Source organism: Apodemus sylvaticus, chromosome 14 (assembly GCF_947179515.1).
Source record: "Apodemus sylvaticus chromosome 14, mApoSyl1.1, whole genome shotgun sequence".
Lineage (NCBI taxonomy): Eukaryota > Metazoa > Chordata > Mammalia > Rodentia > Muridae > Apodemus > Apodemus sylvaticus.
The window spans coordinates 64078376-64097229 of NC_067485.1; the positions used below are offsets into that span (position 1 = coordinate 64078376).

Below are 18854 nucleotides of genomic sequence, written 5' to 3' on the forward strand. Positions count from 1 at the left end.
AAGCTCTGTTTATAGCAGCTGATCCTAGAGGAAAGAAAGATGCTACTTTCTCCCTATTCTTCAGGACCTTTGGATGCTCCTAGTCCTGGTCAGGTCCTTGTCATGATTTCTAATTTGCCACCGGGTTGGCTAGCCTGCATATAGGAAGGCTCTACTGCATTACTAAAGATGAATTATTAGTGAATGGCAAACAGTTTTCAAATGACAGATACTAGGGGTCTGGGGCCATGATGCAATGAGGAAAGCACTTGTCTCAGAACTCAGAGAGAAAGCCAGCAGAATGGCACATATTTATAATTCTAGCAATAGCAAGCTGGGGGGGTAGAAATAGCCAGATCCCTCCAGGCTCACAGTCCAAGTAGTCTGGCCCATGTGGTGAAGTTTCATGTCAATGAAAAAAAAACTGTCTAGAATAAAAGGTAGAAGGTACCTGAGGACAAACACTTGAGGTTGTTCTCTGACCTCCATATCCACTTGTAGACACACACACACACACACACACACACACACACACACACACACAGGAATAATACATGCAGGAGGTCATGCTGCCACCCCGCGTAGGGTCGGTTATCCTAACAGAGGGTGTGATGGAGAGCTTGCAACCTGAGACTGTCCTGGATGGCAGCCTCCCTTTCTTGCGATATTTCCCCCATCAGTGTCGCCCCAGAAGATGGTGCGCCGGATCCTGCGCTTTTCCCCTGCGTGGCTCCGTGGTGGTGTCCTCCTGTTTGAACGTGCAGCTCATGTCAATCTTAATATTTGTTTTGAGTCGCATATGCTGGCCTCTAATTTGCAATTTACATGGATGATGGGGCCCTATTCAGAATCCTGCTCCTGCCGCCTTTGTGCGGTTCACCTCACACCACGCCGTCATTAGGCGGAACAGCGTATAATTAGGTAACCCGTGTAAAGCAGAGGTTTCTGAAAGGTTGCAGTTCTTTTTTTTTTAAAAAAAGTGCGGGTTTCCGTTTTTCCCAGCATTCTTCTCTAGACAGAAAGCCATTTCCCCCCTGGTGGCTCACACATGGATGTAGTAACTTAGAGGCAGTCAGTCTTGGAGGTGGATAATAATTTGGTTTGTTTTCACCTGAGGACTGGATTTTGTTTACGCAGTTTGTGTTTAATCCGGTGTAGACAGGAGCAGAGTTGCTGTCATTTGTAGATGAGGGCATTGCTCTTTGTAGCCAATGAAATCGCTCTGTTTAAAGAGTCCTGATCCTTTAAAATCCACTTCACAGCATAACTCAGTTTTCAGTTAATTTTTATAGTTCTTTTACTACCTGTAGGTGCAAAGCCTACCTAGAATTACTGGCCAAGACAAAGCTTATGAAAATCTAAGTGCCAAGGAAAACAGATGTTCTCTGTGAAACTGTCCCAGCTGTGTCGAAGCTGCCTTCCTCTGTCAGGCGGGTTCATGAGCGCAAATGTACTTTTTAAAAAATAGTCATGGTGTGAAGACTATTGCAAGCTCATGAAAGATTAAGTGGAAGCATCACATTTCACTGAAATAAAGTCGCAGTGCATTGGAAACCCACTGAAGTATTAACGTCAGAGTGTGTGTACTCCTGCTTATTGTCACTGAGGCAAGTGGGAAAAGCAGCAGGGACTTCCTTAAAATCAGAAAAGTGAAAGAAAAAAAAAAACCCACACAGGTAGGTCCATGCTGTCAGTCCTGGGTCAAAGTTATCAGTTAGGAACTCATTAGAATCAGATTCTAAGGCCCACTTAGCAAGATTCTGCAACAGAAGACTAAGTGGAACCCAATGATGTCAAATGTTAATGAGTCGGCCATATGGTCCCATTGCTGAAACTTTGCTGGCAGCATTAGCACTATGTTGTGTCCCTTGTGCAGGTGACTTGTGGTTCATGTCTGTATTCTATCCCTCTTATGTTCTGAAAAAAATATAGATTTAAAAATCACCATTTACTTTACATTATAACCATAGCAGAATATATTCTGATAGACAAGTCAGTCTGCCTCTGATAGAACTGTATCTGACAGCTAGGACTGTAACTTATGATGCTTTTCATGACACAGAGAAGCAGAGGCATGAGGAGATGTTGGCTGTCAGGCACTGTATTAGTTATGTTCTCATCTTTCCACCCATTTGTCCGTCCAGGTAGTGGGAAGAAACTGAAAGAATGATCTAAAGTACTTTACACTTGTTAGCACTTGTCTGGTTTTCTCTTTGAATTTCTACTCGCCCTGAGACTGATTTATGCCTAATATATGTTCAGAGAGACAAGATTACTTAATACAGTTTTTCTTTGGTAGAATTAGACCATTAGTCATGACTTTAGGAGATAAGTATCCCCCGGGCACGGGCACCTGAAGCATTCGGCTGGGAAGGAAGAGGAAGGCATAGCTGCCAGGGTAGAGAATGGGGTTACCTACCTTCACCATCTGTCATCCCTATGGGATGATAGCAATAATATGCATTTATATGTCAGTAATTGTCCTGCATTTCCTGGATGGATGGATGGATGGATGGGTGGGTGGGTGGGTAGATAGATGGATGGATAGATGGATGGATGGGTGGGTGGGTGGATGGATAGATAGATGGATGGGTGGGTGGGTAGATAGATGGATGGATAGATGGATGGATGGGTGGGTGGGTGGATGGATGGATGGGTGGGTGGGTGGGTGGATAGATGGATGGGTAGATGGATGAATGGGTGGGTGGGTGGATGGATGGGTGGATGGATGGATAGGTGGATGGATGGGTGAATAGATGGGTGGATGGATGGATGGATGAATAGATGGATGGGTGGGTGGGTGGATGGATGGGTGGGTGGGTGGATGGATGGATAGATGGATGGATGGGTGGGTGGATGGATGGGTGGATGGATATGTGGATGGATGGATAGATGGATGGATGGATATTGGCTGAGAGGATAAGCATACACACTTAAGCACAAAAATTACTCAGAGTATTACACAGAAAAAATAATTTCAGATTGATTGCGTCCTATTTTTGTTCTTCTATTCAGCAATATATATCTATTTTAGACACAGTGATGGACATGGAATGATATAAATGGAGTTAATATATCAGAGGAAATGAATGATCTACACAAAAGATGTGGAGAAAGTAACTTAAGCTCAGTGTATTCTCAAAGCGGGGCGTGGCAAGGATAAATGATTCTGTAGAAGGGAAGGTAGCTGAAGGAAATGACCAAGTCATATGTTTTTCCAATTGAAACTGTCTCTTTCATCAGATTTCTTACAGAAAAGATGTGCAAGGCACCCACACATATACAGCGGAGCTGGACAGACCGGATATCAAGAAGGCAACTCAGATCTCCAAGATCATAAGCAATGTAATCTCTCTCTCTTAATCTTGTTGTACAAATCTGATTTCTCTTTATTTTGGAGGGAGATGGAGCACAGCATTCATAGTTGGAAGGCTAATTTAATTAACAATCAATTCATTTGAATTAATGACATCTCAATTTTGTCCGGAGTTATCCATTTGAATATGCAAATTATCAGGGATGTGCATGAATGGCCCATATTCAGCCCGACCATGTCTAGTATTAGCGTATTTTTAGAGGATCACACACTATTGGGTATATGATCGATTTCAGATGTCTCAGCTTGGAAGCCAGACTTGTCAGTCTTCTGATTCTGATCCTTCTCTCAGCTTCCTCCCATCCAGGGAGCTCTGCTTGGCCTCTTCCCATCTGTTGCTGGTGATTTGCCGATTCCTTTCCACCAGCACGCACTTCTGCACACTGCCTGCCTGCCATGACTGTGACTTATCTTCTCTGGGATACCTTCCCAAGTTAATGCCATTTTTCTTGAGCATATCAAACATCCTGGTTAAAGTTAACTGTTGGTATAACATAAGTCCATGCCCCTTAAAAATCAATAAAGAAATGAATTCAACTGCTTGGTAATCAAGTGCCTGTTTTCATGGACAAAATGATACATGTTAGCTGAATAAGCAATGTAGAGTCTTAACTTTCCAGAAAATCTTTGAGAATCTTTAGAGATAAATATAAAGATGATGATAATTGGCTTCTTAGATTAAAATAAAGAAATTGTTTTACTACTAAAAAAAAATTCTACTTTAGCAGTCACTATTTTAGTATTTGATATTTAGTGTAAAGTATTTTTAATGGGCTAAGGGACTATTATATTGTATTTTGATTGATGCTAATGTAATATAAAGTAGGAATATTAAAATTTTCTCATTATTCACTTTAGGCAGAATACAAGAAAGGGCAAGGCACAGTGAATAAAGAACCTTCTGTAATTGGAAGACCCGACTTTGAACACGCCGTGGAAGCTTCTAAACTTTCTAGCCAGGTAAGGCTTGAGCATGATAATCCTTCAATGGCTTTATTCATAGGTTTTATTTCAAGAGCATAGAAAAATATTTCATCTTAGATAATATCTTTAATTGCAAGAATAAACCAAGAGATAATGTTTCTGAAGCTACTTTAGCTAGTGTTCCAATAATTGCAAATTTCAGCAGAGAGAAAAAGTCCAACTCTTAGCAGACTTCTCCCCAGGCTCATAACTGAACCCATTTCAATGAGTTTGACCGTGTTGTATTTCCAGAGATCAGCACTAGCCAATACCAAAAATTATATTTTTGTGCATGTATACACAAAATAATCACATATACAATTTGAACTTAGTAATAAGATATTTTCTCAATTTAAAAACAATTTTTCTTAATTAGACAATATAACAGGCAAGATTAGGTGCATAAATCCTTGAAATCTGATTTCAGAATATAAGTCCGGAAGAGTCTACAAATCTGGAAGGTAAATGGCTTGAGAGTTTAACAGGTTAAATTTTCAATTTTTCCAGAATTATCATATAAATGCCATCCAATTTAGTGAGAATCCAAGAATTTGGCTGAAATCATTTTAAAGTTTCTGTGGACAGGAGTTGCCTGAAAGAGTCTTTAACAGTGTGAGACTGCAGATCAGTGACAGGGAAATAACTAGAAAACCGTTTGAATAAGTCAGTTTATACTGAGAGCTAAAACACTCAGTAGGATAGAATAGGCATGCCTGAAATAGATTCTAGTATGTTTAAGAGTTTAACATATGGCAAAAGTGTTGTGTCAAGTCAGTGGGGGAAAGATAGGACAGTTAATAAATTGTGCTAATGTCACCGGCTACCCATTGTGGTAAAAAGAAAACTGTGTTGGTGTCTTTAGCCCTATACAAAAGCGAATCTCAGGTAGATTAACAATATGAGTGCAGGCCGAAGGTGATGCTACATACCTGAAGTCCGGCACTCAGGAGGACGAGCCAGAAGGTTCAGGGTCAGCTTGTACTACAGAAGGAGACCCCATTCTCCACATAAAGCCAAGCCCAAACCAAATAAACCAATACCACTGAGAAAACCAGCAGACATGAGCAAAACAGTTAAAGTATTAAAAAGAAAATTCAGAGTCAGTATACGGCCACAAGTATTTTAACAAAACCAGGGGTCTGGAGATTCTAGTGGATAGTAAGACACGGTGATCACACAAATGTTAAGATCACTGCTGCATTTCGTGACCCGTACTTGTCATTTCAACACTCGGAGGCAGAGGCAGGAAGAGTGTGAATCAAAGGCCATACTGAGACCCTGTCTCAAAACCTCAGATAAGTGAGTAAACATGGAAGTTTTCTCAGGGATAAAGATGTTAGAGTCAACAGTGATGTCAACAAACTGATGTTTTTAAAACATCAGTTTTTCATTTATCATTTATAGTTTTTGATTTGCAAAAATAATCCATCTCTTGTATTATACTTCAAAATTGATAAATATAGATAGATAAAAGTCTAAAATATGACTGAAGAATATAAGATAAATCCTAAGTCTAGAAAGACATAGTGGGGCTCTTGGTTTGATATTCTTGGTATTCAAGATCACCATAATGCTATTTCTTCCAAAATTAATTTTAAAGGTTTTCTATAATTCCATTTCAAATCCAAAGTCTTTATTTTCAAAACACGAGGATCAAATTAAATAACTAAATAAATGAAACAATTTTGCAATTTGTACAGAGAAAAAATAAAAAATACCTTTTCGGGTAGTAAAAAGAGCAGTTATTTCAAAATATTTGAAAAATATGCTACATATATGCATATATATGTATATATATATGAAATAGTAAAAATTTTTGTCATGAGATCTTTTTTAAAAAGTTATTTTTATTGAGTATGTGTATGCGTGTGCCTGAGTGTGCCCCTGTATGTAAAGAAGCCCTTGAAGGTCACAGGATGATAGTAGATGACATATAACTAGAGTCATAGGTGGTTGTGATCTACCATGTAGGTGTGTGGAGTCAAACCTCGGTCCCTGCAAGGGTAACAAATGCTCGTGGCTGCTGAGATATCTCTCCAGCATCTTCATATGTTCTTTATGGTGGAAACAAAAATGACTCCCAGCAAAGCAGAAAACATGAGAAGTGAGGTGAATATGACGCTACAGAGAGAAAAGATAAATAGCCAGTAACCTTGTGAAAAGATGTTCACATTTATTAGTAGAAAAAAAAGAAATGCCAACAGAATTTAAGTGAAATGTCACTTGTACCCATCAGCATTCTGCCTCTCACTTGTGTGGGGGAGAAGGACATGCCGTTAGAAGGTTTTGTGTAGGAGGTAGTTTTGAGTTGGGCTTGGTTTAACAGAGAGAAGTCTGCACAAGAAGAAAGCCCTGGATAAAGGCAGGAAGGTGACTGAGGGCAGGAGAGAGGCCTCTGATCCACAGGGTGTCAGTTATGGCCATCAAAAGGAATTTAGGAGGATTTTTTTTAATGAGCAAAGGGTCAGTGCTGTATTAATTTTGACTATATGGCATTACTTAGGGAGTAGAATGAAAATAATATGGTCCTTCTATATAACACACTAATATACTTTTGCAACTTGGCATAAATCTAGATATATCTGGAAAGAGGGACTCTCATCTTGAGGACATGCCTCTATCTGATTAGCCAGTGAGCATGTCTGTAGAGGTGTCTTCCTGATTGCTGCTTGGTGGAGGAGGGCCCAGTCTTCTGTGGGTGGCATTGTCCCTGGTCAGGTGGGTCTGGTCTGTCTAGGAATGGCAGTGAGTAAGCCGGAAGAAGCCCAGTCTCTCTTCATCCTTCATTGTTATCTGCTTGAGTTCACGCCCTCACGTCTCTCAGTGATGGACTGTTGCCAGGGAGCTGTTAGTTAGATATAATAAACCCTTTCTTTCCCGAGTTACTTTTGATCATGATGTTTTTAACAGCAACCATTCAATTTGCTGTCTTAATGATTTGAAGTTCAAGAGCACTGAATGAATTCCTAATGTACCACCACCATCTCCAAATGCCCAACTGTTCATCCTGTCCGCTAAACTCTGTAGCTGTTGAACAATGACTCCCAACCCAACTGTTAACAGGAATGATATTCTCTCTCATCAAAGTAGTATAAAGAGAAAGTATCCCATATGTAACTACAGGGTGTGTGTGTGTGTCTTTAAAAAAGAACAAATTATCGCCATTTCAGCGGTGGGCACTTCATTAAACTTCTACTTACAGGTGAGAACTAAGTCGTCACAGAAAAATTTGATGTGGGATGGCTCAGGCAGAGCATTACTCTTGGCAGATGAAGATGTCAGCACTGCAGGAAAGGTTGGCCTCTGTCAGAGATGGACGTCTCATGGGCCAGGAGGGAGTTGTTGCAAGACTCACACGGGAAATGATCTACCTGTCAGACGTCTCCAGAGCTATGGTGGAAAAGGGAGGCAGAGGAGGGATGTGTAGGAGAGGTTCAGGATGCGACTGTGACTTGTGCTAATTGTTTTATCGTTTGCCTGGCACTTAGAAAACAACTCTGTGTCTTGGAAGGCTTTTAAGGCATATGGGACTGAGAATATGCTTGGACAACATTCTTAGGAGAGGCCTAAGACAGCTCTTGAAGCCCTGGGCATCCCTAATAATGCCTGCTAAGAAGGCAAGAGGGCTTGGACTTGTTTGGGGTTTTGCGTGTACATGGCTGGGTGCCATGGAGTACATGTGTAGGTTAGAGAGCAAATTCCATAATGTGGGCTCCAGGGATCAAACTCGGGCCATTGTAGCTTGGCAGACCAACACCTCTACCCTACTGAGCCGTTTCGCCAGTTTCCTCCCATTCTTTGCAGTGCATGGCAAATCCCCATCAGCCACAGAGCAGATTGTACAGAGATAGTGTGGTCCCTTTCAGTGCCTAGAAACCTTGACTGTGGAGCGAGACTCCTGGCACCACCGCTGTTGCTGTTGCTTGTTTACTGAGTGACCTTGGACATGGTGCTCTCTTTCACTATTTCTGTGAGGTTGATTTGACAAAAGATGCAGCTGCCTGTTAGAGCTGTCAGAAGCTCACTGTTAAAATTGTTACCTGGTCCACAGATCACAGGCTTCCATAAGAATCGTTTTGAATAGCTACTTGGAGCATTTTCTCATTTACTTTTCTTGTGGACGACTTCACATACAGGGCAGAGCGAGGGCAGGCAACTCACTGTTAGTCTCCAGTCTCAGCTGCACTCCATCCAATCCTCCCTGTGAGTCCTTAGAAGAAAACTTCCATCAGAGCATTTATTTTCGAATTTCAATTTCAGCCCACAAGAGTCCTACCCTTTGATTTATCCTTAGGCGTTTAAAAATACATTCTTTTCCATTTCAAATTGTGTAGCTACTGAGCGATCAGATGCTTAAACAGGGTGCAATCTGCAAGTTTTCTGTACCCATTAGCTTTCCTTTTCCATTGGTCTTACAGTCTGTGAGTTTCTGAAAGGGGAGAGGTGGGTGTAAGAGTGAATAGGAATCCTAGAATGGCCTGCTCATGTGTGATCTCAAGCGCATCAACCTGAAACAAAGGCCAGTGTGTAGTTTCTTGTTGTCACCAGTAACTTTGAAGGTCATACACCTCTGGCTTCTAAGCCAGTGGCAAAGGCACAGACCTACATTGGTTGGGAATGGTTTAGGAATTCAGTAAACTGGCAAAAGCGGTGACGTGGGTGTGTGAGCGAAGGCAAAGGCACGGCAGTGTGCCGCTGGGTAGTGGCCACGCATGCGTGGTGAGACGGCCAGACAGCAGACTATGAGTGGGAGAGACATTTTGCCTGTACGCTGAGCTCCGTGGGATTTAACTCAGGTCAGGCAACAGAAACATGAGACAAACTAGTCTTAGACTAAATTGAACAATTGTTTGGACCTTGTAGATATAAGCTTTCCCTTTTAGTTTTTTTTAAGATCTATATTTACATGTGTGTGCATGACCATGTGTGTGCATGTGTACATGTGCACATGTGTGCCTGTGTGTGTTTGTGCATGCGTGCACATGCAGGAGAGCATGTGAGTGCAGGTGCCAGAGGAGGCCAGACCTGTAAGTAGAGTTCGAGGTGTCAGTAAGTCTTCTAACACAGTTGCTGGGAACCAAGTCTAGCCCATGGCAAGGGCAGTACTTGCTCTTAAACGGAACCATCTCTCCAGCCCCAACTTTCTTTTTATTTTTTTTAAATTGGGAAGATCCATATCACTATGTTATAGTTGTTTAAAAAATTAATAAAGTAAAATTTCATGTGCCAAGGCAGGGATACTAGTTTATGTGCATCTCAAATGTGAATGGACTGTCAAAACCATTAACTTAAAAGTTCTAAATGAGGATGATTTGTGACTGTGTTTTTATATGGCCTGAATTTAATATTTGGAATTTGTCTGCAGAACGAAAGGATTAAATTCTTGGTCTAGTTTTATAACAACAGAGAAATATTATAATATAATAATTAGTATTTATTATGACATCATATTTGTCATACTGATAAGAATGAGCTTAAATTTTAAGAGATCCAATATGAATTGCTGTAAAAAATTTAGTAATAAATAGTGTCCTTGAACTGAAGAAGGTATTAATTGGCTTGGAGATGCTCCCATTCTCCCTTCCTAGCAAGCATACACTCCGCCAATCTTCTGACACTGCCAAGCATAAGCTTAAATGTCATATCCCAAGTTGCCAATGTGAATGGATCTCTCTGTTCATTTCTGTATAATTCATGATGTGGTGTGTGTGTGTGTGTGTGTGTGTGTGTGTGTGTGTGTGTGTATGTGTGTGTGTGTGTTTTAAAAATTGACAAATCCCACAGCCCAGGGCTTATAGGGTCATAAAATAAAATAAATTAAATTAGGCTCCTGATGAATGTGTGGATGTCTTAAAATTTCTCTGGATTCTTAACATTTGATACAAAGGCAGGATGATATTATTTTGTAAAGAAAATAAGGGCATGTAGGTCTCTGGGTTTAGTCCCCAGACCCGAATAAAAAGGAAAGCAAAATGTAAGAATGAAGGAAAGGAGGGAGGAAGTGGGGGAAGGAGGGAGGAAGTGAGGGAAGGGGGGAGGAAGTGAGGGAAGGAGGGAGGGAGTGGGAGAAGGAGGAAGGAAGTGAGGGAAGGAGAGGAAGTGGGGGAAGGAAGGAGGAAGAGAGGGAAGGAGGGAAGAAGTGAGGGAAAAAGGGAGGAAGAGAGGGAGGGAGGAAGAGAGGGTAGGAGGGAGGAAGAGAGGGAAGGAGGGAAGAAGTGAGGGAAGGAGGGAGGAAGTGAGGGAAGGAGGGAGGAAGTGGGGGAAGGAGGGAGGAAGAGAGGGAGGGAGGGAGGAAGACAGGGAAGGAGGGATATAACATATACTGGTTATGTTGTTTTCAGTGATAATTAAGGTCTACTCCTCAAACTTTCGGTTTTTTCCCAACATTAGATTTTACAGCTATGCTGAAGGTATGTGCTTCTCTCCTTGCTGGGGAGTCTCCAGGGGAGCCTGAGCATTGGTGTCATGGCGGGGGAGCGGGGCTTGTGAGTGCTGGAAACTCATGTATCTCACTTCCTGGTTGCATTGCTGTCTAGAGGCACTTAGAGAATTGCTTTACATTCAGTCTTTGCGGCTTAACAAACACAGTGGGGGTCTCCCCTAAAGCCTAGTTATGGTCAAAATTCTTTAGAAAATAGTTAGGAGTTTGATTTTATATAATGGTTCTGTATGTTTATTAGAAAGTGATGGCTGTCAGAGCTCTCTGTGTGCCATTCATAATGTGAATGAAGCCACTTCATGACTTAGTTGTGGACCGCCATTTATTTCTAAAACAATGGATTTAGGTATAAGGAGTCACATTTATCTCAACATTAGCACTCCTCTCTCCCTTTCTCCGATGATCTTATAACTGGCAGGTGTGTGCTTTGTTCCACGCTCGGGTAAGCAGCGACATCCGAGGCTTGCAGGGGTCTCTTGGGAGATGTGGGTGTGAATAGGGAAGCAGACAGCCGGGTTGTGAGCCGTGGATTGAAAATGGAGCAGAATGTTGAACATGTCTGTTCCGTTGGTGAGGGAGACAGTCGGCAGGTGAGAGATCTGACCAGTATCAGCCACATTTGATTCTCTTTATTCATGTATGTGCAAATCTTGGGGAAGGTGTGAGGCAGGATCCAGTTGTATGCCAGTGTTTGGTTAATGTATTTTTGTATAATGCAGTTATTCTGTGTAAGTTAATTGATGGACACTCTTATGTTTGGTTTCCTGCACATCTTTTTTTAGACCACATGACTTAGACAACCAAAGTTTAGAAGGAAAACAAGCTTACAGCACTTTTCTTATTATTACATTCAATATAATTGCCAGAATCTTGTGGGCAGGAGATCGATAATTATTCATCAGAAATATGCATTTTCTTAGAAGAGAAAATGCCAGGTTTGGTAACAGATAAACTACCAGTTTTAGTTCTCATGCCAACCTACACATTGTCTTTGCATCTGGTACAATTGTGTGGGCAGCCCCTGGTATACACAAACAGTAGGAAGTGGGTGGTTATGGCTAGTTCTCAACTTGATGGTCTAGAATCACCTGTGAGATGGTCCCTGGGCATGCTTGTGGGAGACGTTTTGGTTGTTAGTTGATGTTGGAGAGACCCGTCACGATTGAGGCGTGAGACCATTCTGTGAGCAGAGGTTCTAGGGCTGTATAAAATGGAGAAAGCAAATTAAGCTGCAAGCTTTATCCCTCGCTCTCTGCTGGTGTCACTCGGATGATACCTGAGTAGCTATGTCAAGCGCTGCCTCTGTGGACTGTAACTTGAAACGGCGAGCCAAAATAAATTCTCTCTCCCCTCTGCTGCTTTGGTTGTTCCTGTAGTTCATCTGAGTAACAGAGGAAATTCAGACAGGCTCTCTGAGGACAAAAGTTGAAGAACCTACTTTCTTTCTTAGTGACTGAGACACACTGGCTGAGGTTAAGAGGATAGGGCTAATTGATTGAAACTTGGTGCCGGTCGGCATGGTACAGCCCACCAGCTGGTTAGAGCTTCACAGCGGCTGCCTGCTGCCAAGAGCAGTCCCTGTAATGCGACTGAGCCAAAGAAAGCTTGGCTTGGACAGGGGGACGTGGACGCGGACGTGGATGTGGACGCGTGAACATGGCTGACTAGAAAGTATCCTCAAGTGAGGCCGATAGAAGTAGTGAAGGAAATGTAAACATTTCCTGTTTCTGCCCTCGTCTCTGATTTCAGGATGCAAAATAATAATTGAAAATCATCTTCTCATTTTAGAAATCCTTTATCAATTATTTAAAATAAATGTGCCTGGCAGCAGGAGTATCAGAAAATTATTTTCAAGTAGAACACACAGAAGATAGCTCCTCAATGCTATTTTCCTACCAAAACTCCACTAGCTCGCTCTCAAGACACCTGCAAGTGGCCCTGAAGAAGACTGTCACCCCAAGCAGGGCTATGAAAGTGGCCATTTTCTTTCTTTCTTTCTTTCTTTCTTTCTTTCTTTCTTTCTTTCTTTCTTTCTTTCTTTCTTTCTTTCTTTCTTTCTTTCTATCTTCCTTCCTTCCTTCCTTCCTTCCTTCCTTCCTTCCTTCCTTCCTTCCTTCCTTCCTTCCTTCCTTCCTTCCTTCCTTTCTTTCTTTCTTTCCTTCTTTTTTTTTAAAGCGGCCATTTTCAAGTTGTGTTTAATAAGGACCTCGGTAAGGCAGAGCCTTAAGGCATGTGGATAAATGCGCTTTATGAGAATATTTATTATGATAAAAATATTTTTTATGATATTGTAAAATATTGTAAGATTGTAGAGGTAGTACGAAAGGCCAAAGCAGTTTATTTTTGCCTCTGAGATATGTTCATCCATTTCCGGCAGTATTCACCAAGGCACGGGAAACTCGAGTAGCTGGGACATTAAACATTTATCTACTTAGGGAGAGAATTTGTCTATATTCCAGTCTATAACATGCATCTATATTGTTTTTTAACCATGAAGGAATAACTCTTAAGCTGATAGTCCTTTCATTTTTTTTCTTATAACTAAAGAAAAAATAGATTTAGACTGAATATTAAACATATGCATTTTCTCTTGGATAAATTGAGGAGTTAAAGCAAGACGAAAAACAAAATAAAAATAAACAACAACGACAGCAACAAGCCCCTAAAAGTGCCAGAAAACAGATGTAGAACATTGTAGAAAATATATTTTCTAAAAATTGGATTTTGATCAATTGAGATATGGATGTTGCAGAAAATACAGTTTTAAAAAGGAATCTTTGAACAAATTAAATGTGGATATCTGTATTTGGGAATAATTCCTCCCAGGAAAACCCATTCAATTTCTGATTCCAAGGACACACTTTGTGAGTCAGCCCTTAGGAAGTGTGTGCTTTGAGTTCGAACTGATCCTGGGTTACTGGGTACAGAAATGGAAACTGACCTGTAAAATTTTTTTATATTATAAATGCATAATTCTCATGAGCAGAGAATTTGAACTCATGCTTCATGACATTCATGACCAATATTCAAGTAGCATATTAAAATTTTCTAAATGCCTCATTAAGCTTTATGGAAGGGGATGAATATCAGAAATTTAAATTCTGCAATGATTCATTTGAAAGGTAGCTTGTATTTAATCTCTTAAAAAAAAAACCTAATTTTTTACTTTTCCACCAAAATATGTGATTTCATTTAGCTTGTCCTTCTTCTTTATGATAGGTCAAATATAAAGAAAAATTTGATAATGAAATGAAGGAAAAAAGCCACCATTACAACCCTCTGGGAAGTGCGTCTTTTAGGCAACACCAACTCGCTACTGTCCTGGCAAGCGACGTAAGTTATAATGTACAGAAATTACTTTCAATATCTTTAGAGTCTTGTTTTCCTAGAACTCACTGTGTTGTAATTACTGATATTTAATCAAGATCATGTAATTTCCAAGTAATTTGTAGTTGAAAACACTGGAGCATATTTTCCTGAAGCTTTTTTTTTTCTGGAAAAGTATATTATTATAATTTGCTATTAATGGTTACTGATTACTAATTAGTTAATAAGTAGGAAGAGTGGTATGAATAAAATTATTGTGTCTGATCAAGAGTCGAAATAGATTATAGAGTTTTCAGGAAAGAAATGTATATTATGGCAAATTAGTAGGTAGGACAACAATTAACTCATAATTATGCCCACAAATTGGGTTTGTTATACAGCACCTGATACGTGGTGGTGTATCGAAGAGAATTTGTCATGAATTGAGCTGCCAAAGCTTTAAAACTTCTTTCATTTTTATTGTGCCAAGCTCTATCTTTGTAGATTTATTTTTTTTTTTTTATGTTTTTGAAATTAAGAAGGATCTATTGGGTAAGAAATGGAGTTCAGAATTTTTGCTAGGAGGAGGTACTGTCCAAAACCAGAAACAATCTCAAATGGTACTTTTTGGGATCGTTTAAAACTTGTAGAGATCCTTTCCAATCAGAACCAAGGATCATGAAAAGGCTCTCTGCCCAGGCTTCCGTCCCCTCAGCCTCTCCATCTCCACAGTGCTGGCTTTCCTCTTCATTCACTAATGCAGTGAAGGTATTTATGCTCAACCACAAGTCTTGGTCACAGTCACAAGTCTGGAAGATACCCCCCCCCATCTGTCAGAACCTCCGGGGATATCAAAATATCTTTTTCCTGACTGATAATTTTTGAATGTGTGCAGACATAATGTGGGTGGAGACGAGCTAATCTTAAAGGAGTCTGGAACTGAGCCTTAAATGTTCAAGGCTTAGTGAGGATCAGACTGCCTGGATGTGATCCTGTCCAGCCACTTACTGTTATGCCTTCATCTTCCTGTGCCTCGGTTTCCTCATCTGTCAAATGGGAGTGAATTGAAACAATTAGGATGCCTCACATATATTAAGTGTTTTTTAAAAATGTTGGGCATACAGATAGTGTTTAACGAACTCAATACTAATATTTTGCTCTTACTACTAGTATTAAATTCCAAAGCAGTTGGTTAAAAAAAAGATTTACATGGTTATAGAATGCAAAGCTTAAATTACAGCAAAATAAAACTGAAATAATTCTCTAGCAGCATAGAAAGAATAAAGCGAGGCTTCTTGTTCTCCAAAAGTAGAGTTTCTACTGTGATTACTGAAGTGTGTTAACGCCACCATTTGGAATATATAAACAGTAAAAGAAATTTAAATGTTTTCAGGTTCATAAGTAACCATTTGACTCATTCAGTAGTGAATCAGCACCATCTAGTGGCTGCTTGTAAATCCTGCCACTACCACACTAATCAGGACCCTGTGAAGGGAGAAAAAAGAATGAGTTATTTATGTAATTTACTATATAAACAAACTCAAAGAAAAAAATCGCATGATCATCTCATTAGATGCTAAAAACGCATTTTGGCAAAATACAACACCTCTTCATGTTAAACGTATTGGACAGATCAGGAATTTAAGGCACATACCTAAACATAATAAAAACAATATACAGCAAACCAACAGCCAGTGTCAAATTAAATGGAGAGAAACTTGAAGCAATCCCACTAAAGTCAGGGACAAGACAAGGCTGCCCACTCTCCCTGTATCTATTCAATATAGTATTTGAAGTTCTAACTAGATCAATAAGACAACAAAAGGATATCAAGGGGATACAAATTTGAAAGGAAGAAGGCAAGGTATCACTATTTGCAGATATGATAGTATACATAAACGACCATCAAAAACTCTAGCAGAGAACTTCTACATCTGATAAAAAACTTTAGCAAAGTGGTTGGATATAAAATTAACTCAAACAAATCAGTAGCCTTCCTTTATACAAATGATAAATGGGCTGAGAAAGAAACTAGGGAAATGACACCATTTATAATTATAATATCACTAATAATATAAAATATCTTGGTGTTACTCTAACCAAGAAAGTGAAAGATCTGTGTGACAAGGACTTCAAGTCTCTCAAAAAAGAAATAGAAGACCTCAGAAGATGGAAACATCTCCCACGCTCATGGATTGGTAGGATTAACATAGTGAAAATGTCCATCCTACCAAAAGCAATCTGCAGATTGAGTGCAATCCACATCAAAAGTCCAACACAATTCCTCATGGACATGGAAAGAGCAATTCTCATATTTATAAAGAAAAACAAAAAAACCCAGAATAGTAAAAACAATTCCTAAAAATAAAAGAACTTCTGGGGGAATCACCATCCCTGACCTCAAGCTGTACTGGAGCAATAGTGATAAAATACAGTGTAATATTGGTACAGAGATAGAAAGGTCTATCAGTGGAATAGAATTGAAGACCCAGAAACGAACACACAAACACCTGATCTTTAACAAAGAAGGCAAAAATATACAAAGGAAAAAAAGGAAGCATCTTCAAAAAATGGTGGTCTAACTGTCCATCTGTATGTGGAAAAATGAAAATAGATACACATTTGTCACTTTTCACAAAGCTCAAGTCCAAGTGGATCAAGTACCTCAACATAAACCCAGATTCACTGAATCTAACAGAAGAGAATGTGGGAAAGAACCTGGAACTCATTGGCACTAGGGGGCAGGGGCATATCCTAAGCAGAAAGCCAATAGCTCAGGTTCTTAGATAAAGAATTGATAAATGGGACCTCATGAAACTACAAAGCGTCTGTAAGGCAAAAGACACAGTTAATCAGACGTTATCAGCAACCTACAGATTGGGGGAAAAAATCTTCACTAACCTCACATCCAAGAGAGGGCTAATATCAAAAATATATAAAGATCTCAAGAAGTTAACCTATTAAAAAAATCAAACAACTCAATCAAAAAAAATGGGGTATAGAGCTAAACAGAGAATTCACAACAGAGGAATCTTGAATGGCCAAGAAGCACTTAAAGGAATGTTCAAAGTTCCTAGCTGCCAGGGAAATGCAAATCAAAATGACCCTGAGATTCCACCTCACACCAATCGGAATGGCTAAGATTTAAACCTCAGGGGACAGCACATGTTGGTCAGACTGTGGAGAAAGTGAAACATTCCTCCCTTGCTGTTGGGATTGCAAACTGGTACAACCACTCTGGAAATCAATCTGGAGGCTCTTCAGAAAATTGGAACTATATCTACCTGAAGACCCTTGTCACTCTTGGAGATATACCCAAAAGATGCTCCACCATGTCCTGTGGTAACAGGGACACATGCTCCATTCTGTTCATATTGACCTTATTTGTAATAGTAAGAAGCTGGAAACAACCCAGATGTCCCACAGTGGAAGAATGGATACAAAAATGTGGTTCCTTTACACAGTGGACTACTCTTCAGCTATTAAGAACAAAGACATCATTAGTCTTGCAGGCAAGTGGATGGAGCTAGAAAATATCATCCTGAGTGAAGTAACTCAGACCCAGAAAGAATATGCAGGGTATGAACTCACTCATAAGTGGATATTAGCCATAAGAAGAGAATACCTAGGATACAATTCACAGAACTCAAGAAGGTTAACAAGCAGAAGAGCCCTAGTGAGGCTACCTCAGTCCCACTTGGGAGGAAGAAGAAAATAATCACAGGAGGCAGAGGGAGAGAGGGACCTGGGTGGCAGGAGGTAGGGGGAGGTGAAAGGGGGACATGATCAGGTGTGGGTGGTTGGAGAGACAGGAGAGAATCCCCGAGGGCCAGCAGAATAAATGGAAATATGGAACCTCACGGGGGGACCATCTAGAAAGTACCAGAGACCTGGGAGATGAGAGGCTCTCAGGACTCAAAAGGAGGGACCTTAGATGAAGTACCCTACAATGGGAAGAGGAACTTGTAGAGCCCACCTCCAGTAGAAAGACAGGACATCAAGTGGAGGGATGAGGTTGTCATCCCACAGTTAAAAATTCTGACCCAGAACTGTTCCTGTCTAAAAGAACTGCAGGGTCAAAAATGGAGAAAAGACTGAGGGAAAGGCAGTCCAGTGACCAGCCCAACTTGGGATCCAGATCATGGTGAGGTTCCAAGGCCTGACACTATCACTAATGCCATGGTGTACTTATAGGCAGGAGAGCCTAGCATGGTAGTCCTCTGAAAGACTGAACAAGCAGCCAACGGAGACAGATGCAGTTATTTGCATCCAACCATTGGACTGAAGTTGGGGGCCCCATGGTTGAATTAGGGATAGGTTGGAAGAAACTGAGGAGGAGGATGACCAATAGTCTCAACTAACCCAGACTCCTGAGATCTGTCAGACACTGAGCCACCAACCGGCCAGCATACGCAGGCTGGTCCAAGATCCCTGACAAACAGCAGAGGACTGCCTGGTCTGATCTTAGTGCGAGAGGATGCGCCTAACCCCTGGGAGACTTGAGGCCCCAGGGAGTCGGGAGACTCGGGGAGGGGGGATGCTCAACCTCTTGGAGACAGGGAAGAGGAATGGGATAAGAAACTGTAGCAAGGGAGACAGGGAGGGGGTATCAGGAGGGGGGCAACAGCTGGACTGTAAGAAAATAAAAGTAATAAAAATAAAATAAAATGAATGAGCGAAAGAAAGAAAGAAAGGAAGGAAGGAAGGAAGAAAAGGAAGGAAGGAAGGAAATAAGGAAGGAAGGAAGAGAAAACACTAGTGTCTTCATGTTTTCTTCTACTATTTGGTATT

General features: G+C 40.6%; 1 protein-coding gene across 2 annotated transcripts in view; it reads left to right on the forward strand.

Annotated features, from left to right (window-relative positions):
* The window catches only part of Nebl (nebulette), a 360004-nt gene that overhangs the window by 269450 nt on the left and 71700 nt on the right, over positions 1 to 18854 (forward strand). The window contains exons 9-11 of one of the 2 annotated variants that reach the window (XM_052156989.1): positions 3223 to 3324; positions 4214 to 4315; positions 13977 to 14090. The exons of the other annotated variant lie outside the window; for it this stretch is intronic. Of the exons in view, the coding sequence (XP_052012949.1) occupies positions 3223 to 3324; positions 4214 to 4315; positions 13977 to 14090 (318 nt within the window). The remainder of the gene's footprint in view (positions 1 to 3222; positions 3325 to 4213; positions 4316 to 13976; positions 14091 to 18854) is intronic. 2 annotated transcript variants of the gene reach the window in all.